Source organism: Podarcis filfolensis, assembly GCF_964270895.1.
Source record: "Podarcis filfolensis genome assembly, chromosome: 1".
NCBI lineage: Eukaryota > Metazoa > Chordata > Lepidosauria > Squamata > Lacertidae > Podarcis > Podarcis filfolensis.
Genome location: NC_139604.1, coordinates 74,489,956 through 74,512,316, shown reverse-complemented (window position 1 = coordinate 74,512,316; position 22,361 = coordinate 74,489,956). Strand labels below are relative to the sequence as shown.

General features: G+C 40.5%; 1 protein-coding gene across 1 annotated transcript in view; it reads right to left on the bottom strand.

Annotated features, from left to right (window-relative positions):
* Positions 1 to 1,497: 1,497 nt before the first annotated feature.
* LGR4 (leucine rich repeat containing G protein-coupled receptor 4) overlaps positions 1,498 to 22,361 on the bottom strand; it is an 86,116-nt gene continuing 65,252 nt past the window's right edge. Inside the window, exons 6-18 of the mRNA XM_083598233.1 lie at positions 21,706 to 21,777; positions 20,888 to 20,956; positions 18,307 to 18,378; positions 18,125 to 18,196; positions 15,004 to 15,072; positions 14,167 to 14,238; positions 13,305 to 13,370; positions 12,128 to 12,199; positions 10,644 to 10,715; positions 8,791 to 8,916; positions 7,075 to 7,187; positions 5,745 to 5,825; positions 1,498 to 4,850 (exon numbers count right to left, since the gene is read on the bottom strand). Of these exons, the coding sequence (XP_083454359.1) occupies positions 3,574 to 4,850; positions 5,745 to 5,825; positions 7,075 to 7,187; positions 8,791 to 8,916; positions 10,644 to 10,715; positions 12,128 to 12,199; positions 13,305 to 13,370; positions 14,167 to 14,238; positions 15,004 to 15,072; positions 18,125 to 18,196; positions 18,307 to 18,378; positions 20,888 to 20,956; positions 21,706 to 21,777 (2,233 nt within the window). The 3' untranslated portion in view covers positions 1,498 to 3,573. The remainder of the gene's footprint in view (positions 4,851 to 5,744; positions 5,826 to 7,074; positions 7,188 to 8,790; positions 8,917 to 10,643; positions 10,716 to 12,127; positions 12,200 to 13,304; positions 13,371 to 14,166; positions 14,239 to 15,003; positions 15,073 to 18,124; positions 18,197 to 18,306; positions 18,379 to 20,887; positions 20,957 to 21,705; positions 21,778 to 22,361) is intronic.

The window sequence follows — 22,361 nt, the reverse complement described above, 5'->3', positions numbered from 1 at the left end:
TTGATGATCATAAGCATCATTTTTTATATTAAAATCTGATAAGTGGATAAACTCTTGTGTTATACACAAATTCCCCATATGATTATCCTATTATTCCACAATGATTTCACTTCATTTACTTATTAAAATGGAGCTCAATTGATTGCAACTTTTGTTTTGAGTGGATTGTGATTTTAACATTATGCACTGCCTTGTTATGGGAATCATGAAAAACCTGCTCTTTTAAGCAGTGCAACCTGTAGTGTATCAATATACAAGCAGAAACATTTTAAAGTGCTTTTGAGAAGATTGTTGTTAGGGATTTCATTCACAGAACATCTAGCCACTCATTATGCAACAATGTGATTACAACCCACTAAAAAAGTTTTTCTACACAAGACAAGTAGGAGAGAATATGACAAGATCCTAGTGAACCATTTTTTAAACATTTAAAGTCCTTGAGGAGTTACTTGTGATCTCAGCTATTTTCAGTGACAACAACTAAAGCCTTCAATATCAGAGTATACAAGAGAATTTTGTTTATAAAATGTTTTGAATATAAAATTCGAGAACGTGAACATGTCATTTTAACATTTTCTCTGTCTAACAACAGCCACCTAAAGCAATTTTTTTCAGTAATAGTTGAGGGAACTCTACTTTGAAACAAGTTTTATGCAATAGCCTATTAATGTAGGCTATTTATAAATGTATAATGTATAATAATTTATAAATGTATAATGTAGGCCTACATTTATAAATAGAAACACCTTTGTAAAACAGGGCTATGTATTTTGTGAAATTTAGAGTTTCCTTTGAAATGCAGAACATCTAATACCTATAAACCAAAATATGCATTTTGTCAAATACTGATGAAGAAACTGATTTCTTTTCACATGAATATCACTGGCATAAAGAGTTGTATAAAAGTTGTAACTCATGAATTCCACGAAAATACTTTTCAGCAACATATTCAGTGTATATGTGTGTATGTTTAATAAAATTCCTTTTAAAAGATTCCAACATTCATAACATCCTGTTATAAACTAAGAATTTAAACTTAAAATTGATTTGGTGGTTACACAACTGAGCCTCATTTCAGTTGGCAATATCATTTTCAAATGCTACTTTTCTGTAGCAGAAACTAATTCTTGCAGATAGAAGAGATTTCAACCCACATGTAGAGCTATTGCACAAAACAGGCTTCCCCAGTCATAGAGATAGCAGTTCTACATGCACCAAATATATCTGTAGTAATGGCCAGGAAAGCAAACATTACAATTCTATGCATCTTAGCGCAGACAGCACTCTGGGTTAGGGTGAATATTTATCACACTGGTCGATTTTGGCATCTGTGGGCAAGTTTTGTTTGTTTCTTAACCAATAGCAACATTACAAAGTTAGCACTACTCATGCACACCATAAATTAAATATTTCCAGCAGGAATTTTCATTTTAAACCTGTAAGTTGAATTTAAGAGGTATAAAGTATAAACACAGAAAACTCTAGGATACTTCTCTCTTGCTTTTTGATTTTCTTTGATTTTACTATGAATGATTTAGGCTTACAAAAATTACAGTATACGAGATTGATAGCATCCTATATTTTGTACAAGCTAAATAATTTCGATATACAAAGCTTCTGGTTTTATTACAACAACAATGTACAACCAATGTTTATTTACAATGCAAAAAAGTATATAAACCACAATTTAAACATTCTGCTACTGGCAGCTGTTATATTTCAGGAGGTAGCCTTAATTAACAAAATGCACTGAAGCCATGTTTCCCATCATGTGTTCTATCAAATAATTTACAATACAAAGAAAAGACTTTTTATGCACATTATGTACAGTTTAATTTTCCTAACTGCAATCTAGTTTTAATCATTTAGTAAAAATTATGCCAGAATTACTGGTATGGCAGTGGAATTGCAATCAACTTAACATTTTCTTCCAAAATATGTAAGATTTAGTTTGATTATGCACTCATATTATGCTGCTCAGACTTCAGTTTAAGGGCATATATCAAGGATTGCTCCTTATAATTATGAAAGAACCAGGGCCTCAGATCTAAAGATGCAATTATTCAACTTGCCATGCCCTCCCCCACTTTAATGCAAGACAATCCATTTCCACATTACTGTAAAATAGCATCAAAGCAGAAATTCCTAGCGTTGTGGGACCCCTTACATGCCTTGTTTAGAAGTTTGTGAACATCCCAATCTTTTACTCCAAATAACATTATTATTATTATTATTGCAAAGTACTATGTACTATGATTTCACCCCAAACATTTCCCTTCCTGAAGAGCATGTTCATTACTACCTCTCGTGGCTGTTCATGTCACACATTTTTTGCTCTCTCGAGACACATGGCACAATCCCAAAACTGAGGTTCTCTCAGGTGATAGTGGTTATCCTGTTGTCTTCTATGTCAAAAATGCTCTGGGTGTGCATTAGGCAACCCCCAATTATGTATGCAGACTATTCCGCAACTTTTGATAAGTGCTATATTCATCCTAGAGGTTGTAGGGTCAGAGCAATGGCAAAAGCAACCTCTGGACAGAGTTATGCTCAGGGGATTCTCCTGACAGCATTTGGGGCAAGGGGTGTATGGAGGGGGTGACTTTTGCCAATTCCCCCATCCCCCTGCAATACATTCCACAGTATTGCCAAGGGTTAGGGGATCCTTCAGAATAGTGTGGAAGCTGGCACTGGGGGCTGCAGGTGGAGGGGAGAAATCTGCAAAATCTGCCGTTACCAGTGGGACACTTGGATAAAAAACTGCCTGTGTATGCAAGCAGACTTTCTATCTGTGGACAGTGAAGTCTGGATCTAGCCCTTTGAGACCACACAGCACAAATTTGGCAAAACACATGTTGACGTTTGTCCAGCATGCAAAAGCCCAAAGTTCTCATTTGCTATCAAGCAGTATCTGAGCTGAAAGGCTATTCAACCAAACTGTTCAGATTCTATTAAGAGGGGTTTAAAGTATTCTACTGAAATAAACGCTTTCATTCCAGACAAAGTTAGCTACAGGTTAAATTATGAAAACATAGCATGTTTTTCCCATATTTGTCTCACAGTTGCATTTGGGAAGAGTACTCTCTTCTTTTGGCCCTGCAGTAAAATGTCCTGAGATTCAGTCAGAAATGCTATACAAAAGTTAGCAACATTTTTTCCCTTGTTATAATAAAGTCACATTTAAAAATATTTGTGTGTGTGTGTGTGTTAACTGCTTTCTGTTGTATTGTGCTTAACTAGAAAAGTTGGCAGAATTCACATCACAACAGGAGCAGTAAGTTACAATTGGATAACAACATGGAAAAATAGCCTAAGAATGTAATACATAATTGCTTGGAAAAAAGAGTAAAAAACAATGGGATTATAAATTTTGGTTTTCCAATTATTTACATTAAGAGCAACAGCTCTTATTTAAAATACATTGTTCAAGACATTCACTGCCTACATCCCTTGTTTTTAACTAACATCAGGTGATGGTTATAAAAGTGCTTCCAGGTAAAAGGTCAGAACAGCCATGGTCTTTGAAGCATCACACTTCCTCCTCTTTAATCACATGCTTTGCAGTAAAGTCTTTCAGTCTTTAATCCTTGGGATGTTGTAGGCGTAACGAACCAATGGGAAACCTCTGCTTTGATAAAAACAGGCACGTCCACAGGCCTGTACTTGATCTGAACTGTCAGACACAAAAGAGTCCTCTTCATCAGCGTAATCAGAATGAGCAGACTGGGTACCACAATCTGACCAATAGCCATCTGGCCTTTGGCAAGGCACTACTGTCAGAGCTGGACAACTGTGGGATTTTATTAAGTGTTTACATGGCACAGGCTTTGATATAAGTAGTGATTCACAACATTCACACATGGTAAGGTTGCCCTGCAGATGTGTGTACATGCCACAGTCATAGTAAAAATCCTGCGCCCCACAGCCACCTTGAGTATTGACAGCAACTGTTCCAGTCCCACTTTTCTTGGTGATGTGCCATCTCAATAATTTCCAATCTTCTTTAAATTTGGGATTGAAGAAGATGTACAAAACTGGATTCAAACAAGCAGGTAATGGGAAAAATATTAGAGTGACAGACTTCATGATTTCAGGGCTAATAGAAATTGCAGTGATGAGCGGAGCAAAGGAGAAAAATGCAACCGGGCAAAAAAAGATGCAGTTGGTGAAGATTAGCCAAGCAACATGTTTAATCATGCTAGCCTGTGAGTTCTCAGAGAGGTCCTCCTTTTCCAAGTTGCAGTAGAGTTTGATATAAATAATAGCCATGAGCAAAAAGGCTAATGAGTTTAGGAGCACTAATGTAACCGTGAACCCTAGGGAAGGAGTTTCTCCAGTGGGAAAGGGCAGGCAGAGAGGTGATGCAGAATACTCTCCCTTATGGAAAAGTGGTAAGCATCCTGCTACAAGTGCACACAGGAAAGCAAAAATAGCTGCAATTCGAAATTGTTTCTGATTATTGCTTTTACCCTTTTTAATTATTTCCTTTGCAGATAAGCTCCGCTCAATGGCTGCTAGCATCAGGAAAAAAATGGCACTTTCTGAAGAGAAGATGGCCAGAAACCCAGCAACTTTACAGCCACTGCCAGTTTCCCACCAGATACCAAATTCAGCAAACCTTCCCCAAGAAACTGCATCCAGGAAAGTTAATATGCCAGTGTAGACCCCCATAAATAAGTTAGAGACAGAAATCAAGCCTATGAATAGTTTGGAGGAAGGCAGTGAAGTACAAGGAGCAAATATAGTTAACATGACAAGCATGTTGAAGAACAAGGCAACCAAAAAAATAAACCAGACTGTAAGACGGATCATCCAGCTTCCTAGTAAGTATTCACAGGGCTTGAAAGCACCTTAAAAAAAGCAAAGAAAAAATACAGTGAGAAATACCAGATTGACAGTGCTAAAATATTTGAACACTATTGTAAGATAGGCATTAGTTAAAATCATACAATCATAGAATTGTTGAGTTTGAAGGGACTCCAAGGGTCATGTAGTCCAATCCCCCGCAATGCAGAAATCTCAACTTCTTGCAGAAATCTCAATGCAGAAATCTCAACCTCTCCATGACAGATGGCCACCCAACTTCTTAAAAACCTCCAAGGAACAGTCCACTACATCTCATGGGAGTCTGTTCCACTGTCAAACAGCTCATACTGCTAAAAAGTCTATCATGATAATTAATCGGAATCTCTTTTCTTGTAACTTGAATCGATTGGTTTGAGTCCTACCCTCCAGAGCAGGAGAAAACAAGCTTGGCTCCACCCTCCATGTGACAGCCCTTTAGATATTTGAAGATGGTGATCATACCTCCTCTCAGTCTCCTCTTATCCTGCTTAAACATACCCAATTGCCTCAACTTTTCCTCATAAGGCCTGGTTTCCAGACCCCTGATCATCTTGGTTGCTCTCCACTGCACACGTTCCAGCTTATGAATATCCTCCTTAATTTATGGTGCCCACAACTGGACACAGTACTCTAGTTGTGGTCTGACCAAGGCAGAATATTTCTACAAAAGTGCCTCAATTTAAACAAGCATAATTGGTGCTAAAATCGTAAGATAAAACCACAAAACAATAAATAATAACGCAGCAGTGCACAACAGCAGTGCACAACACAAGAGGAGGAAGATCTTTTCTGAATTATTTCACCACAATTAGAAGACTGTTTACCAGACTGGTGAATTCTGTCTACCTTTAATGCAAACATTCAGATGATAAATTTAAGGTAGGGAACAGTCCAGTTACCTGTTGTGGGGGTACAGTGAATTATTGTCTGACCAAGTTCCTCATTCTTATTGCTGCTTAAGTAATCTGCTTCCGGTGCACCTTGATTAAAGAGGAAGATGATTAGGCCTAGAGAAATACTAAAATAGGAAACCACTGGGTGGTTCTTAGACTCTTAAAAATACATTCCTGTAATTGACACTTTTGCTTCATATTAAATTAAAATATCTTAAGTCTACTTGAGGGTGGGGAGAAAGCCTGCAAAATCCTCTTAGATGGCACTCCAAATTCTCATTAAGTTATGTAATGGATTCTTCCCCATAGTTTGAAGCACAGAAGATCATGGCATGACTGAGCAGTTTTGTGTTCGTGCTTTGGTGCTTGGAGGGGAGGAAGGAAGTATCACACTCATATACACCCAAATCGTGGCATGCAAGATGTGATGATTGGATAAACCATGATGATCCTCATCAGCCTTGAAGACTGGAGCAGGTTGAAAGCTCCCTGTGGGAATTGTGCAAACCGAAATACTACATATGCCTCTTAGCAACATTAAATAATAATAATAATAATAATAATAAATTTTATTTATATCCCGCCCTCCCCAGCCGAAGCTGGGCTCAGGGCGGCTAACAACAATCAAAATAATCCAACATTCTAAAAACATTCATTATAAAATTAATTAAAATCAAATTAAAATCAAATTGATGGCAACCATTAAGCAAAATTCTGTGCAGATTGCCAGAGGAGGGGGTCAGGCTGCGCCCTGACCAAAGGCCTGGTGGAACAGCTCTGTCTTGCAGGCCCTGCGGAAAGATGTCAGGTCCCGCAGGGCCCTAGTCTCTTGTGACAGAGCGTTCCACCAGATTGGAGCCGTGGCCGAGAAAGCCCTGGCTCTAGTTGAGGCCAGCCTAACCTCTCTGTGGCCTGGGATCTTCAGGATGTTTTTATTTGCAGACCGTAAATTTCTCTGTGGGGCATACCAGGAGAGGCGGTCCCGTAGGTCCGAGGGTCCTAGGCCGTATAGGGCTTTAAAGGTTAAAACCAGCACCTTAAACCTGATCCTGTACTCCACTGGGAGCCAGTGCAGCTGGTATAGCACCGGATGAATGTGATCTCGCAGCGAAGACCCCATAAGGAGTCTCGCCGCGGCATTCTGCACCCGCTGGAGTTTCTGGGTCAGTCTCAAGGGCAGCCCCACGTAGAGCGAGTTACAATAATCCAGTCTGGAGGTGACCGTTGCGTGGATCACAGTGGCTAGGTCAGGGCGAGTGAGATAAGGAGCCAACTGCTTAAATCCCACTAAAATTTGAACCATTTTCACACACTATTACTATATCGGAGGACTCACCTCGCTCATGTGCAACTGAATCTTGGTGACTGGAATCTTCTGTGTTAGCATTTAAATAAGAGTCACAGCCCCAGAAAGCACAGCATTGGTAAGCATATGGAACAGAAAGAGATCTGAAAATACAAGCAGGAATTCTTAATTGACATTTGTTTTTCTTTATAAAACAACATCATCTCCCAGAGCTGGAGACTGCTTTCCTTTTCAAAATACCTTCTAAGGAAGATGAGCTTCAGATTAAAGCTAATTATAAGATTTCCTGAAGAATATTAGAGATTTATATTAGAGAAAGAGATTATGAAAGTTCCAGCTATAGTACTGTAGAATTCATTTTCTATATGAGCTCTGATCTAAGAAGTTTCTCTGGTTGTAATCCAACATTATGTTAAAATGTTGTCATCTTAAGGCAAGCAAGATGTTACAAGCGATCGTGCTATTACCTGTGCATGCTGAAATGAACATTCATCAAGCTGCCTGGAGAGCAACACTGTTGCGCAAGTGAATTCCCAGGCAAACACAGCACTAAGCACACGCCTGTCATCCTCACTGTTAATTTTGTTTATATGAAATCCTTCTGGCTTGCCTGTCTGGATTTCCTGCATTGCCCCTGTCTCTCATCCAACTTAAGGATGTGCCAGAAAGATTCATGTATCTAGATGAAGGGTCCTGACATATTTTAAAAAGTTGCTTGCAACTATAAAGTTAATGCCAAATAAAAATAGAAACTAATTAAAATATTTAAAATATTGCCACTAAAGCTATACCACCATAAAAACTATAAAACTGCTATTGATGGGGTGCTGGGGAGATACTAGATCAGCTTAAGAGCATGTGCCTTGCTCTCAGAATGCCTGCTAACATTCAGTAATTTTCAGAAGATGTGGAAAAACCAAGCCTGGTAGACTTCTCTGGTAAGGGACTTCTAAAATGAGGGTATAACTACCAAGAATTCTCCTCATCTCTACCAACCTAACTTCAGTCAAGGAAGAACTAAGAGCAATATCTATTCTGATTATAGAAGTGTGCATGCACACGAAAGCTTATACCCTGAACAAACTTAGTTGGTCTCTAAGGTGCTACTGGACAATTTTTTAACTTATCTATTCTGATTATCTTCATGCATAGTAGGCTGGTACACAGGCTGCTTGCCATAGTACACCAAGCAGAAACAACGGGCTTTGAAACTACTTCCTTTATTTGACAAATATAATGTAACCTCACCACATCCAATAATTGTGCTTACATCCACAAATCTATGGTGTGCAAATGTCAATGTTCAATATTTACAGCCAGCCATTCTTCTAAAATACTAGAACAAAAAGTTTTTTTAAAAAAAACAGAGGCATGAAAAAGGGTGTAAAGGAATAAAGAGCAGCTGAAGAGATTTTTTAGAAAACAGTATTTTTTTCTGTAAAGCAATGATGGGCAATTCGTTTTGATGAAAGTCTGAAGAGGTGGGTAGGCCCAGTGTAGATTTGTTCTATTGTAGCTTGCAGTAGAGCTCCCTATAATGGCAAATTGGACAAAGATCTTTGCTCCAGGTGAGCACTGGATTTAGTCATCATATATAAGCCATAGTTTTCTATGTGGAAGTTAAATGTATTTGGTTTACCGCACAGCCCTATTAATGAGAAATGCAAGAGCAACTGCCAGCTGGATTGACTTTATTTTGGGGCAGTAAGATAAATCCAGGGTGTATTGACCCAGTTACTGACTTACCTGAGTTTTACAAAGTCCTTTGCCACCAAAGCTTCTTTCAGTTCTGTATTGCCTACAAGTTTAAGCTGGTTTAACCCAGCCAGGCCTCCAGTTGGAAATGAAGTCAATGCATTGAAACTTAAATCTCTAAAAGGATGACAGAAAAACCAAGTGTGAGGGGAAAACAGACCACATTAATTTTGAATACTTGAATATGCAAATCTAAAATTAAAAAGATATCTAGCCATTTTGCTCACTGGATGAGTGGAACACTCTGCTTCTGGATCTCTAAGCAGTATTGTACAATCAATATTCCCTTCCTCCAAAAATAACCTTAGGGTATCATTAAGTGATGATAGCCCATAACAATCCTGAGAAGCAAGTTCAACTGAGAGATGATGAGAGGAGCAGAGGCAATGTGATATAGCGCTTAGAGTGTTGGACTATGACCTGGGAGACTAGGGTTCAAAATCCTACAGTCTCCTAAGCCTACCCTACTCTTTGTGGATGTTGTGAAAATAGACTGAGGAGGAGAAAAGTACAGCACCTTGAGGTCCTTGGAGGAAAGGTTGGATATAAATGTTCTAGTAATAAAAAAAATGGAGATCTGCCCAAGGTCACCCAGTAAGCTTCATGTCTGAGCAGGAAATTGAACCTGGGTCTCCTCCTTTGAGATACAATGCTCTTCCCTTTGTTGCACCTTTTCCTAGATTTTCCAAATGTCAACAGAAATTAACCCAGCCATCACCATCTTCAGACAAATCTGGAAGCTGGCTTTTAAATATCTATTATCTTCCTATGCAGCTATTTCAAAAGGGAATGGCTGTTATAGGCCAAGCCAAGTTGCCAGCCTAGCAAAGCACAGCTGCCCGATGGAGGCATTCGTCTACATGCAGTAGTCACTAAACAGAAGACAGAAAAACCAGAAGTAGCAGCATAAGGGGAGGGGCACGACAGAAGTAAATTAAGCATGATGTGGAGGCAGACATTTTTCTCCCTTCTCATAATACTGAAACTTGGGTCACCCAATGAAGAATATCATCCTGAAACTCCCACCAGACAAAATGAAGTATTTCTCATAGCAAATAATTTATGGAATTTGCTGCCAGAAGATATTGTGATGGCCACCAGCTTCAACTGCTTGAAATGGAGATTAGACAAATTCATGGAAAGGTCCATCAGTGGCTATTATTCAAGATGGTATGTACAACTTCTTGTTTCAACAACTTTGTGGCCCTGAAAACCAGCTGATGGGAGAAAGCAGCAACAGGGGAGGGATATTGCCTTCATGCTCAGCTTGTCAGCTTCCCAGAGGCATCTGGTAAGCAACATTAGGAAAGAGGGTGCAGGACTAGTTGGACCTTTTAGTCTGATGCAGCAGGGCTCTCCTTCCGGTCTTATGCACACAAGAGTCACAGAAATGCTCTTCATTTCTCCAGGTTGCTAAAAATGTGAGTGCATACTAATATTTGTATAAAACTCCACTATAAATCATATTCTGCTTGGTTGTTCCATATGCAAAGTCAAGATATTGAATGACTTTGGAAGTTCCCTGGAAATGACTCACTTACTGTTTTTTGGTTTTTTTGTGTGTTTTTTTGCAAATACGGGAGCTGCATACAAAGGGGATCAAGAAGAGAGAGAAGACCAAAATTACTCTAAGTTTCACAGGCTGAGTGGCATTCTTTTTACACCAACACACATCAAGCTGTGATGTGAGTAGCTGGTTTTCTTGTATGCTGCAGGAACATGGTACTTTTTGCTCTTTCAGGATGCCAGCTGAATGAGGGTTTAAGGCATTATGGGAAATAGAAGTGGATATTTTTTGAGAAGGAGAAATGGTACTTGCACTGTTCTAAAAATGGTCTACTTACAGGTTGGTAATAGCACCCAGCATAGTAAATGCTTCCTTGTCAATTCGGTGGATCAAATTTCTGCTGAGATCACTGCAATTTAAAGAGGTGCTATTGTGTTAGTGATTTATACTGACATGCCTAAATGGCTATTGTTTGCACTTCAGTGATTACTTTGTGTTTCAGGTCATACTAAATTTTTAACAAACATAAATAACTTGCAACTTAACTGTATTTTACAATGTCATAATGACCAATTTTCTTGACACAGTTCTCTTAAGGGCATTTTATTCACTGGAAAACTGAGAAACAAGGCTTGGTGGACCATGGCCTTCCAAGATGGCACTATAAAGGTCTACTTGCTCTCTTTTCTCCAGGTGCCAGCACCAGCTACCTAAATTTGATTTCAGATGACTCCATGTCATTACCTCTCTTACCTGGGACAAATCCTTGACCCTGATAAGGAATAACCTTACATTCCATACTGAAATTCATTTTGTTACGGCCCAGTTTTCCAATCAGTTAAGGTCATATTGAATCCTGATTCTGTCTTCTGAGATATTAGCTCCCCCTCCCAGTTTGGCATGACCTATTGGATTAAGATCTGTCACAGAGGCTCCCCCCCCCCCACACTTTCAGGATCTATACTTTATGTGAAGATGTGGGAGAGGGCCCTTTGCAACTCTGAGGGCCCTTTGCAATTCATTTTGCTGCCTAATACTGTGATTACCTTATTGTTTTAAGATTAGTATTGCTTGTTTATTGTTTTAGGTTTGTTATTCTGTGTAATGAATGGGGCATATCCACTTTGCAATACAGCATCTGTTCCTCCTAAACAGTGATCCACTTCTGTGTTCTCTCATCAAAAACTTGCAGTATCTTATCTAAGCAAGCTCTCACCCCAGTGATCTTTGCAAGTCCTACAGCACCCACTTCCTGGCCACTGTCCTGCCATCAATACTGCAGTCTCCTTCTCCCCCAATTTTCTAGGGTGAATTTAAACCAATACACCCACGTAACAATTAACATAAATTTTATAAAGTTTGTTTTGGTATGTAACTGCCACATATGCAACATGCATTCAAAGTGGCTTACAATATAACGGATGAAATACTTATCTCATTCTAATTTATTTTTAAGGGGAAATAAACCATGGCACTTATGTGAGCTCAGAACTAGAAGTGGATAAAACCCATCTGAAGGCTGCCTCCTGTCTATGGTGACATTTCAGCAAACCATCTGGCTTTACTGATTTGTGGATGTGGTTTTAAATTGGAGGAGAAAGGAGTGCATATGTGTGGGAGATGCCTAAATTAAGCATTGGGACAGGAGGGACAAAATAAATGAAACATTTTGAGGAGTGCTGGATTGGCTGGGCTGAGAGCTATTTTACAAATGATTGCCTTGCTGTGGTTAACTGTACGTTGACTACCAACATTGAATACCACTGTTAGTTTCCAACACTTCATTTAAAATAAAAGCATTTGTAAAGAGAATAGACTCACAGGGTACGTAGAGAAGTCAGCCCCTGGAATATATTGTCTTTGATTTCTTCAATTTGATTATGCTGCAAAGATCTGAAATATGGAAATTAGTTACACAGAGGAGGATTTTCACCAAAAGGCAGCACAGTCATGACACTGCATTCTATCCTGACAGGAACAACCCCCACTTTTAACTTATTAACCTCAAATTATTAATGAATGATTAAGTGAAAGACACTATGGAAGACTGAAAGAAAGGAAGGAAGGGAAAAAAGAAACAGAAGGAGTTCAAGGAAGAGAGCATAAAGCAAGATACGAGGTGAAAGCCTAATTTAGCAACACAGTAATAGCATGAAGTGGACTTGGAGCTTATTGCAAAACCACACTAGTTAGACCTCAACTGGAATCCTGTCTCCTGCTCAGAGCAGCAGACTTGAAGAAGTAGGTAGACAAATTGAATGGGTTCAGAGGAAATCAATAGAGACAGGTAACAATACAAGTTCTGTGAGGTTGGTTGGTTTTTTTTAAGCACCTCCATAAAGGGTAAATATTTATTTTCTGCTTCTGCAGAGGGCAGAACTACATCCAACAGCTTAAGTTTCAAGAGGACAGATTCGGTGGTAAGAGTAGTTTGACAATGGAAACAATTTTACATAGAGGGTTGGTGGGCTCTCTGTTACTGGAGATCTTCAAACAGAGCTTGGACATTTGTTTGGGATCATTGAGCTCTGGATTTTGTGCATCAGGTAGGGCATTTATATTATATGTCCTACAAGGCACAAGACGAAGGGGCCTTAACAGTTGCTTAAAACTCACACACACACACACACACCACCCAGACACACATACACACCACCCAGACACAAGTTGAAAACTGAATAAAGGCCAAGGTCTAGAAGCCACTGGGGCAAATAGAGAGCGAGGAGGAAGCAAGAATGACAAAAGAAAAGTAGAAATGCACCAAAAGGCAATGAAGTAATGAGAGGACTTAACATCTATCACCACTTTGTACACTTCCCACTCTGGTCACAAAACATTAACTTAGGACGAAAACAAGGAATGCCTGTTTTGAAATACTGTCCTCTTGCTATCAGTTGTAGACAAACTATAGAGTTTCATTTTTGGTGGCACAGATTCAGGCGCGGGGGTGGGGGTGGGGAGGGAAAATCAGATTAGACTGGGAGTGCTCTATACTCACATTTCTTCCAGGGAACTGCAACCTTTAAAACTTGGAAGTTGTTTTATGTTGTTATAAGATAAATCCCTTGTAAAGGAAACAAAAGGAAAAGGTTACCTTTATCATTTTATATGAAGGTATACTGCTTCTAATTCAGGGTCACAAATATATGGTCAATCTTCCTCTCCCAACATTCTTATAACAATCTATTTCCCCACTAGCTGTTTTCCAAAGAAAGTGGACTGCCTTCTCTAAAGTTTTTCGAACAACTTCAGCTTAAAAGATAGTATAGATGTGGGATGTGATTAGGAAGTTTACAAAAGCAATTGAAACTAAAGTCTCAAATTCATAAGGGCTGCAGTCACCATTAGTCAACTCTCCAGGAGCTGCGTATCAGTAGTGGGTTTAGCCACTCCACACTCTTGCATTCACACACACCATATACACATGCACAGGCCACCTATCCTGAGCTGATGTCTGCAGATCAGCAGTGAAGGATTATTGCTCCCTCCTTTTTTAACAGAGGCTCAAACCGATGAGCAGGAGGGGGGCATTTGCATCCCTAAGAGGATGCAGCAACACACAGACCAGGGAGTTAGCAAGTCTCTACAAGAGCCTGCCCATTCATGCGGTCCCAGTAAGCTCCAGTTTGGCTTAGAGTGATGTGAAAACAAGGCAACCGAAACACATGACTCATAGCAGGGATGCGTGGTTTTAAACTGACATGCTCAATTCTGACTTTTTGGGTTATTATGCTCCATTTCCCTCATATAAAATCTATAGCACATACTGCTCCTTATAAGGGATGTGCTAACAAACATTGATATAAATTGTATATTCTACTTTTGTGGTTTTATAGTAGGACCAAGAGGTTTTTACTTACAAAGTCCGAAGCAGTTTTTGTTCTTGGCATAGATCAATGGGGATGCTGCTTATTTTGGTGCCTGTAAAAGTCCTGTTTAATAAAACAGAAGCATGTGAATGAACTTTGATTCATAATAATTGCCAGAATTATTAAAATGAAGACACAACTATCCTAGAAAGTTAGGACTCAATCACTTATTTCTGAACACAGTAAAGGACATTTTTAAAATACATGTGCCTTTGACTAATGCCCTAGCAGTGTTGATTCAACAAAACTGAAACAGATTAAAAATAGGTCAATAGTTATAGAAACAGTGATAGCATTTTTTCATTTGCTCTTTCAGAAACGTATTTTAAAAACGATGTTAGGCTTAACCATGTGCATATCCTACATCATTAGGAAGAATTACAAATGCTTTGCTTTCTCTCTAACTAACTGGATACCCTAAGGTTAGATAAAGCTTAGCCTTTTTCAGGTTTCCAAGCTTCATCCAATGAGGAGGAGGGTGAGAATGAACTCACTGGCCCCATACACCTCCATCATGTTCTTGGCTTCATATGATTTTCATGTTCTGGGAAAGGAACTTCTGCAGCAGGGAACCTTTTCTGTACAGGAAAGCTCCCCACATGAGGGGAGGAAGCAAATGGATTAATTCCTACGCTCCCTTGCACATAATGGTAACTGCATGGGAGGAAGTATGCCTGAAATGGGCTCATGTAACATAAACATATGGATAAGGAAGTCCGATCTCCAAAACTCAGCAATAAAATTAATTTTAAATGTTCTCCTTAAAAGAGAATCTAACCATTAGAATTAGTTATTGTTCATTAATAGAGTTTGATAGAAGATACTTACAGGCTTTCCAGATTGGTGGTTCCTGTTAAGTTAGGAAACCACTGTACCATGCTGGCGCCACGAATGACCCTGAAGGAGAAGAAGAAATACGATGACACACACTGTTGCTTTAGGGGATAGAAGGAACACAAGAAGAGCCCTGCTGGGTCAGGCCAAAAGCCCATCAAGTTCAGTATCCTGTTCTCAAAGTGGCCTTCCAGATGCCTTTGGGAAGCCTGAAATTAGGTCTTGAGTACAATACTACTCTCCTCATTTGTGAATCCCACCAACTGGTATTCAGAGGCCTACTGAAGCACAGCATTGGAGGTCATACATAGCCAATGATATGTGCTATGTGAATAGAGGTTTTCATTAAAGGTTCATACCAATCTAATCTCATTTCCACTTACATTTATCCGTGCTAGATTTAATGACATTTGCATCACATCTCAATGTACAAATCTCTAAGCACAGCTTAGAAATGTTTGAAATATTAAATGGATTACAAATGCTTTTATTTTTGGGGGAGGAGAACCAACACAAAATTTTGAAAAATGTGTTTGTCATCTACTCAGAATTATGTTCAAAATCTGAACGCTTGCCAATGGACTGCTCTGTCGTTGATACTATGGTCTGGTTGCCAAGACAGCTTCCTTGCTCACAGTCAAGACACTGACGTACATGTTAAATTCACATGTGTGGATTTGTGAGAGAGCAGAAACAGAAAGTGGTAAGTAATGCAGAGTGTGTGTGTGAGGGTGAGAAAGAAAATGAATGCTATGAGTAAGCATTCTATGTCTGCAGCCACCAGCAGTGTGCAGACCTCAAGGATTCCTCCCATCCCTGCCAAGGGAAAGTGGGGCTCTGTGACAAAAGGTTCCCCACCTCTACTCTGTCTTTTCCTCTGGTGTAGGCCCTACTACTTCCTTTCTGAGAATTTAATACCGGAATGAGGAAGAGGAGCTTTTCTTTTATTCATAAATATTTAGCATACACAAGAAACCTACGAACAGAGCACAGCACTTCTAAAGAATGACCACATTTGTGCTGTGGTCACTGCCAAGTAATACAACTGAGACACATTAGGTCTCAGATTAAGTGAAGCTGTAAGACTCATCTAAGCTAAATCCCATTTTTAAGCTAAGTTGGGAGTCATCCTGAGGTGGCAGTACAAAAAGCACACTGTGATTGAAATGCATTTCTCAGTTTAGCAAAGACTTGCAAGGGTTTGTTTGATCAAATCTCCAAGGCTTATGTTTTCAAAGGGTGTGTGCACCAAGATGAGCTCATGGAAACATACCAAAATATATGACCGATTTACAACCGTGGGGTTTTGCAAGGGAAAGAACAATAAGGAAAAGGGAAGAGGGGAAAACAGAGTGCTCACAAGGAAGCATAGGAAAACAACAATGAAGGCATCACCCTAAATTAATCATCATGATAACCAATGCCCAATAAAATCCAGTTCACAGAAGAGACAGAATAGTGTAGCAACAATGGAGTTGTGGATGTAATAGTCAAGTACAGTTAAACCAAGTCACGCAGAAGAATGGCATAATGTAACATACAGGAACAGCAGTTGCACAACCCCCCCCCCCCCGTTGCTATAGATTGATTGCATGGCTTAAGGAAGGGGATCCAATACTTCAATTCCACTTGCAAAAAACTATTTTGATCCAGCAAGTGCCTCTGCTAATGTAACAAGGGAAGAGAGGACTTTCTCAGATTCCCCTTCCTTCCTGCTTCCATGCTGTTCTGGGGATCCCCCGGGAACAGTTTTTCAGGAAAGTGGGGCACAGAGGCTGCAACAAGGAGGGAGGAATCACCTCCTCTTCTCTTACATTAGCAGAGGTGGCTGCCAGATCAAAAGCCACTACGTAAATGGAATGGCAGCATCGGCTTCCACCATTAGTCATGAACATAAACAGTGTCTGAAAGGGTTCTGGTACACAGAATACATAATGAGTTGACATTGCTCTATAACAGGGGTAGGCAACCTAAGGCCTGTGGGCCGGATGCAGCCCAATCGCCTTCTCAATCTGGCCTGCAGGCGGTCCGGGAATCAACGTGTTTTTACATGAGTAGAATGCGTGCTTTTATTTAAAATGCATCTCTGGGTTATTTGTGAGGCATAGGAATTCGTTCATATTTTTTTTCCAAAATATAGTCCAGCCCACCACCTGGTCTGAGGGATGGCGGACTGGCCCATGGCTAAAAAAGGTTGCTGACCCCTGGTCTATAAGTTCTTAGCACTAGGTCTGCGGCTTCTTCTGATCTCCTAGCTGGAAATTGTTAAATACTGCCTGCCTACAGTATTTGGTATCAACCATAAAAAACAATAATTTAGCAGGGAAATCAATGGCTTTTGTATAAAATATATACATTAGGATGCTGTCAAACAATTTATGTGATTAAGTATTTGCCAAACTTCTATTAAGCCATGCCCTATAGCAGTTAAACTACAGAACTTATAGATCTTTTAGAATCATACATGTTTCTCCATGCTGCAAACATGATCTCCCTGTATCTTGCATGATGGTGCTTTCCCCAGTGGTCTTTACTGCACAACTTTAGTCTTGCAACTCCATTGCTAATTCTTCATCATCATTCTTGTGTAACAGATATTATCAGCACTGTTGATGTTAATTATAAATTTGGGAGTGCTCTTGTTGTTGTTTTCTGGTTTTGCACTGTAAGCAAAACCTTTACCAGCTTTCCCGTAATAGCCTCCCTAAGACTACTAAACAAACCACCAAAACTGGAACTTACTATAATGATTTAAAGTGTGCTTATTTTAGTCTTGCTCCAGGCTTTTTCTCTTCCACGAGATAACATAGTTACAGGAACACGCCAAGAGCAGAAAAAGAGTTGATGGGGCTGTGCACTATGAGCCCCCTCCCCCAGTCAGTTGAGGGGAAAGGCACCTATTTTTTTTGTGGGGGTGTGTGTTTCTGTTTGTTCTTTGTTGTTATGTTATATAATTTGTGTTTTTATGTTGTAAACAGCCTTGTGGTCTTTGGATGAAGGGCAGTATATAAGTCTAATAATAATAATAAGAATAATACAATTAAAAGATTTTTATAGTTACTTTTTAATGGAGCTGACAAAGGATACAATCATACTATAGTGAAACGGTACTTACAGGGAATGCAAATCTGACAAGTTTTGAAAAGCTGAGTTCCCAACAAAGGATAATGGGTTATCAAACAGATGTCTAGAGTGAAAACATTTAAGAAGACAAATTGTCAGTTCATATAATCACTTCCTGATCCGTTAAACAAAAAAATGTAATCACTGTTTTTTTAAAAAACCAAAAAAACTTACATAGTACGAAGAAGTGGGTTTCCTACAAACGCATTGTCAGGGATCACGGAAATGTAATTACTGTGAAATCCCCTAAAAACAAAAATTAGAGAAAGAACAATAACACTTTAATGGTCAGAGTCTTACAAAGAGTAATAATAATAATAATAATTTATTATTTATACCCCGCCCATCTGGCTGGGCCTCCCCAGCCACTCTGGGCGGCTTCCATAAAAACCAAAAATACAATAAAATATCACACGTTAAAAACTTCCCTGAACAGGGCTGCCTTAAGATGTCTTCTGAATGTCAGGTAGTTGTTTATCGCTTTGACATCTGCTGGAAGGGCGTTCCACAGGGCGGGCGCCACTACCGAGAAGGCCCTCTGCCTGGTTCCCTGTAGCTTTGCTTCTCGCAATGAGGGAACCGCCAGAAGGCCCTCGGCGCTGGACCTCAGCGTCCGGGCAGAATGATGGGGGTGGAGACGCTCCTTCAGGTATACTGGACCGAGGCCGTTTAGGGCTTTAAAGGTCAGCACCAACACTTTGAATTGTGCTCGGAAACGTACTGGGAGCCAATGTAGGTCTTTCAAGACCGGTGTTATATGGTCTCGGCGGCCTCCCCCAGTCACCAGTCTAGCTGCCGCATTCTGGATTAGTTGTAGTTTCCGAGTCACCTTCAAAGGTAGCCCCACGTAGAGTGCATTGCAGTAGTCCAAGCGGGAGATAACCAGAGCATGCACCACTCTGGCGAGACAGTCCGCAGGCAGATAGGGTCTTAGCCTACGTACCAGATGGAGCTGGTAAACAGCTGCCCTGGACACAGATTTGACCTGTGCCTCCATGGACAGCTGTGAGTCCAAAATGACTCCCAGGCTGCGCACCTGGTCCTTCAGGGGCACAGTTACCCCATTCAGGACCAGGGAATCCTCCACACCTGCCCGCCTCCTGTCCCCCAAAAACAGTACGTCTGTCTTGTCAGGATTCAACCTCAATCTGTTAGCCGCCATCCATCCTCCAACCGCTTCCAGACACTCACACAGGACCTTCACCGCCCTCACTGGTTCTGATTTAAAAGAGAGGTAGAGCTGGGTATCATCTGCATACTGATGAACACCCAGCCCAAACCTCCTGATGATCTCTCCCAGCGGCTGCATGTAAATGTTGAAAAGCATGGGGGAGAGGACAGAACCCTGAGGCACCCCACAAGTGAGAGCCCAGGGGTCTGAACACTCATCCCCCCCCCCACGGAGGAAGGAGCGGAACCACTGTATGACAGTGCCTCCAGCTCCCAGCCCCTGAAGACGGTCCAGAAGGATGTTATGGTCGATGGTATCAAACGCCACTGAGAGATCCAGCAGAACTAGGAAACAGCTCTCACCTTTGTCCCTAGCCCGCCGGAGATCATCAACCAGTGCGACCAAGGCAGTTTCAGTCCCATGATGAGGCCTGAATCCCGACTGGAAGGGATCCAAATGGTCCGCTTCTTCCAGGCGTGCCTGGAGTTGTTCGGCAACCGCTCGCTCAATCACCTTGCCCAAGAATGGAAGATTTGAGACTGGGCGATAGTTGGCCATCGTGGCCGCATCTAAAGATGGTTTTTTAAGAAGCGGTTTAATAACCGCCTCTTTCAGCGGGTCTGGGAAGGCTCCCTCACGGAGGGAAGCATTCACCACCCCACGAAGCCCATCGCCCAGTCCTTCCCGGCTAGCTTTTATAAGCCAGGATGGGCAAGGATCCAGGAGACAGGTGGTTGGTTTCACTCGTCCAAGCAGCCTGTCCACATCCTCGGAGGTAACAGATTGGAATTGATCCCACTCAACTTGACTAGACAGAACTCTAGCACTCTCCCGCCCCGGCGCTGCTCCCACGGTGGAGTCTACTTCTTCCCGAATCTGAGCGATTTTATCTGCAAAAAACTTTGCAAAATCATTGCAGGAGAACATGTGGCCCGTACTGGGCCCCGATGTTGCAGGTGGTTCCGCTAAATTGTGAACCACCTGAAAAAGTCTCCTGCTGCTGTTTTCTGCAGATGCAATAGAGGCGGCGAAGAAATTCTTCTTCGCCGTCGCTATCGCCACTTGGTAGGCTCGACGTTGAGCTCTAACCTGTGTCCGGTCAGATTCGGAATGAGTTATCCGCCACCGGCGCTCTAGCCGTCTCAACGATTGTTTCATTGCAAAGTGTGACTGAAATCACAGGAATTGAGGTGGCTGTTACAGGCTATCCATGTGAAGATGCTAGTTCACATGAAGGACAACTTCCACGCAAGCTTGGTGGCATCCTGTGGACTCCCACCACATGGAAACTCTCATTAGACCAAACAGTGGCCAAGATGCTGCAAGCCAGGATCAGGCTTACATCTAACTGCAAAGAAAACTGCATGCACATTGTTTCATTCTATCTTCATGAGTAAGAAGACAAGAGGCTTTCATCAAAACATGTAGCTTTCAGGGAAAGTACCTGGAAGATCCCCAAACAAGCTGTTCCCCATTTTAGATTGCCAGGAAGTGAGAGAGACAACATCTTTAAACCTGGAGTTTTGTTTTGTGTTTTTATGTTAGAGAAAACGAAATACATAAGGAAGCCACAATAATACTCACAGTTCTTTTAGGCTTGGAAGTGCTTTTACTGCTTCAGGGAACTCTGCCATGTTGTTATAATTCAAGTCTCTGAAAAGAACAGCATCTTTAATATTATGAAGTTCTTGGTATTAATCTATTTCCTCAAAGTAAAACAAAAACAAACCAGTTTTTTGGTACAATTTTTTTCAAAGCAGAGCTAGAGAAATCACAGAGCTTCTTCATAATCAGACATTTATAAAAACTTATAACAGTCAATTTGAAAGCAATCTAAAACAGACACATTGTATTTTATAAATTACTTAATGTAACAACACAAATATAAATCAAAGTTGCAGCTGCTCTATAAAGGAATATAATTTTAACTGGAACGTAACTGAAATTAATAAGATTTTGGAACACAGAAAAAAAAATTTGGAAGCCATCAAATCTAGCACATGGGGGCCACTTTAACTAAAATTTATAATCTGGTATTTGATCAATTTGTATTAAGAATTGTATTAATTGGATATGAATTGGCATTGTTATAATGGGGCTATTATTGGAATAATATTGGGAAACTATTTTTTTAAAAAAGATAATTTCCCCCAGCTCTGCTGCCAAAAGTTCTGCCCACACTGGAAACCTTGGGAAAGAAAGGCAAGTTGTGATGTGACCAGCTCAGGGTTGTGCAACAAAGCATTAAGCATATTTGTATATGTAAGTAAATACAACTAATTACCATAACATCATAATTATAAAGCAAAACCTTAACAAATCTTAATCTCAATATTCAGTGCCATCAAGTCTTTTGTAATGTGCTTTTTTCAATCACAGAGCCCCAAAGGCAGGATACTTACAAGGTTTCTAGGTTGTTTAATCCATCAAAACAATGATGTCCCAGTGTTTTTATTTTATTGTTATGGAGATGCCTGGGGAAAAAAAGCAGAAGAGGTAATCTATTAACCACAGGAATCACTATGTAAGAGCTGAGGTTCCAAAAATAGCTTTACTTGATAGCAAAAAATGTGTTGCACTCACAAGGAACATCCAGGCTGATAGGTTGCTAATACACAAACCCCCTTTTGTTGTTGAGCAAGGTAGCAGAACTGGCAAGCTAATGATTTTGAACCCCACCCTGCATTCCCCATCTTAAGAATGCAGTTCCTAAGTGATAGAGGTTACCTTCAGATTCTGAAATTGACAATAGAAGAGTTCTGTTTTTTGTGCACACCTTACTCTTACCAGGGAACTGTATAGAAAGTGACCAGATTTTGTCTTTTCTCCTTGAATGGCAGGGGTGCTATCTCCCACACCCATCCCACTTAAATCATCTCAGTCTTGTAGTGGGACCCATGGAAGCCAAGCAGATTGTAACACATGAACAAGATCCTGCACAACCCACGCAAACATCACAGATCTACAAGAATTCATTCACATCTGCTTCCTTGCTACCCATCACTGAAACGGATTGATCATGTGAACCATAAACAGCCAATGAGATTCCCTTTCCTTG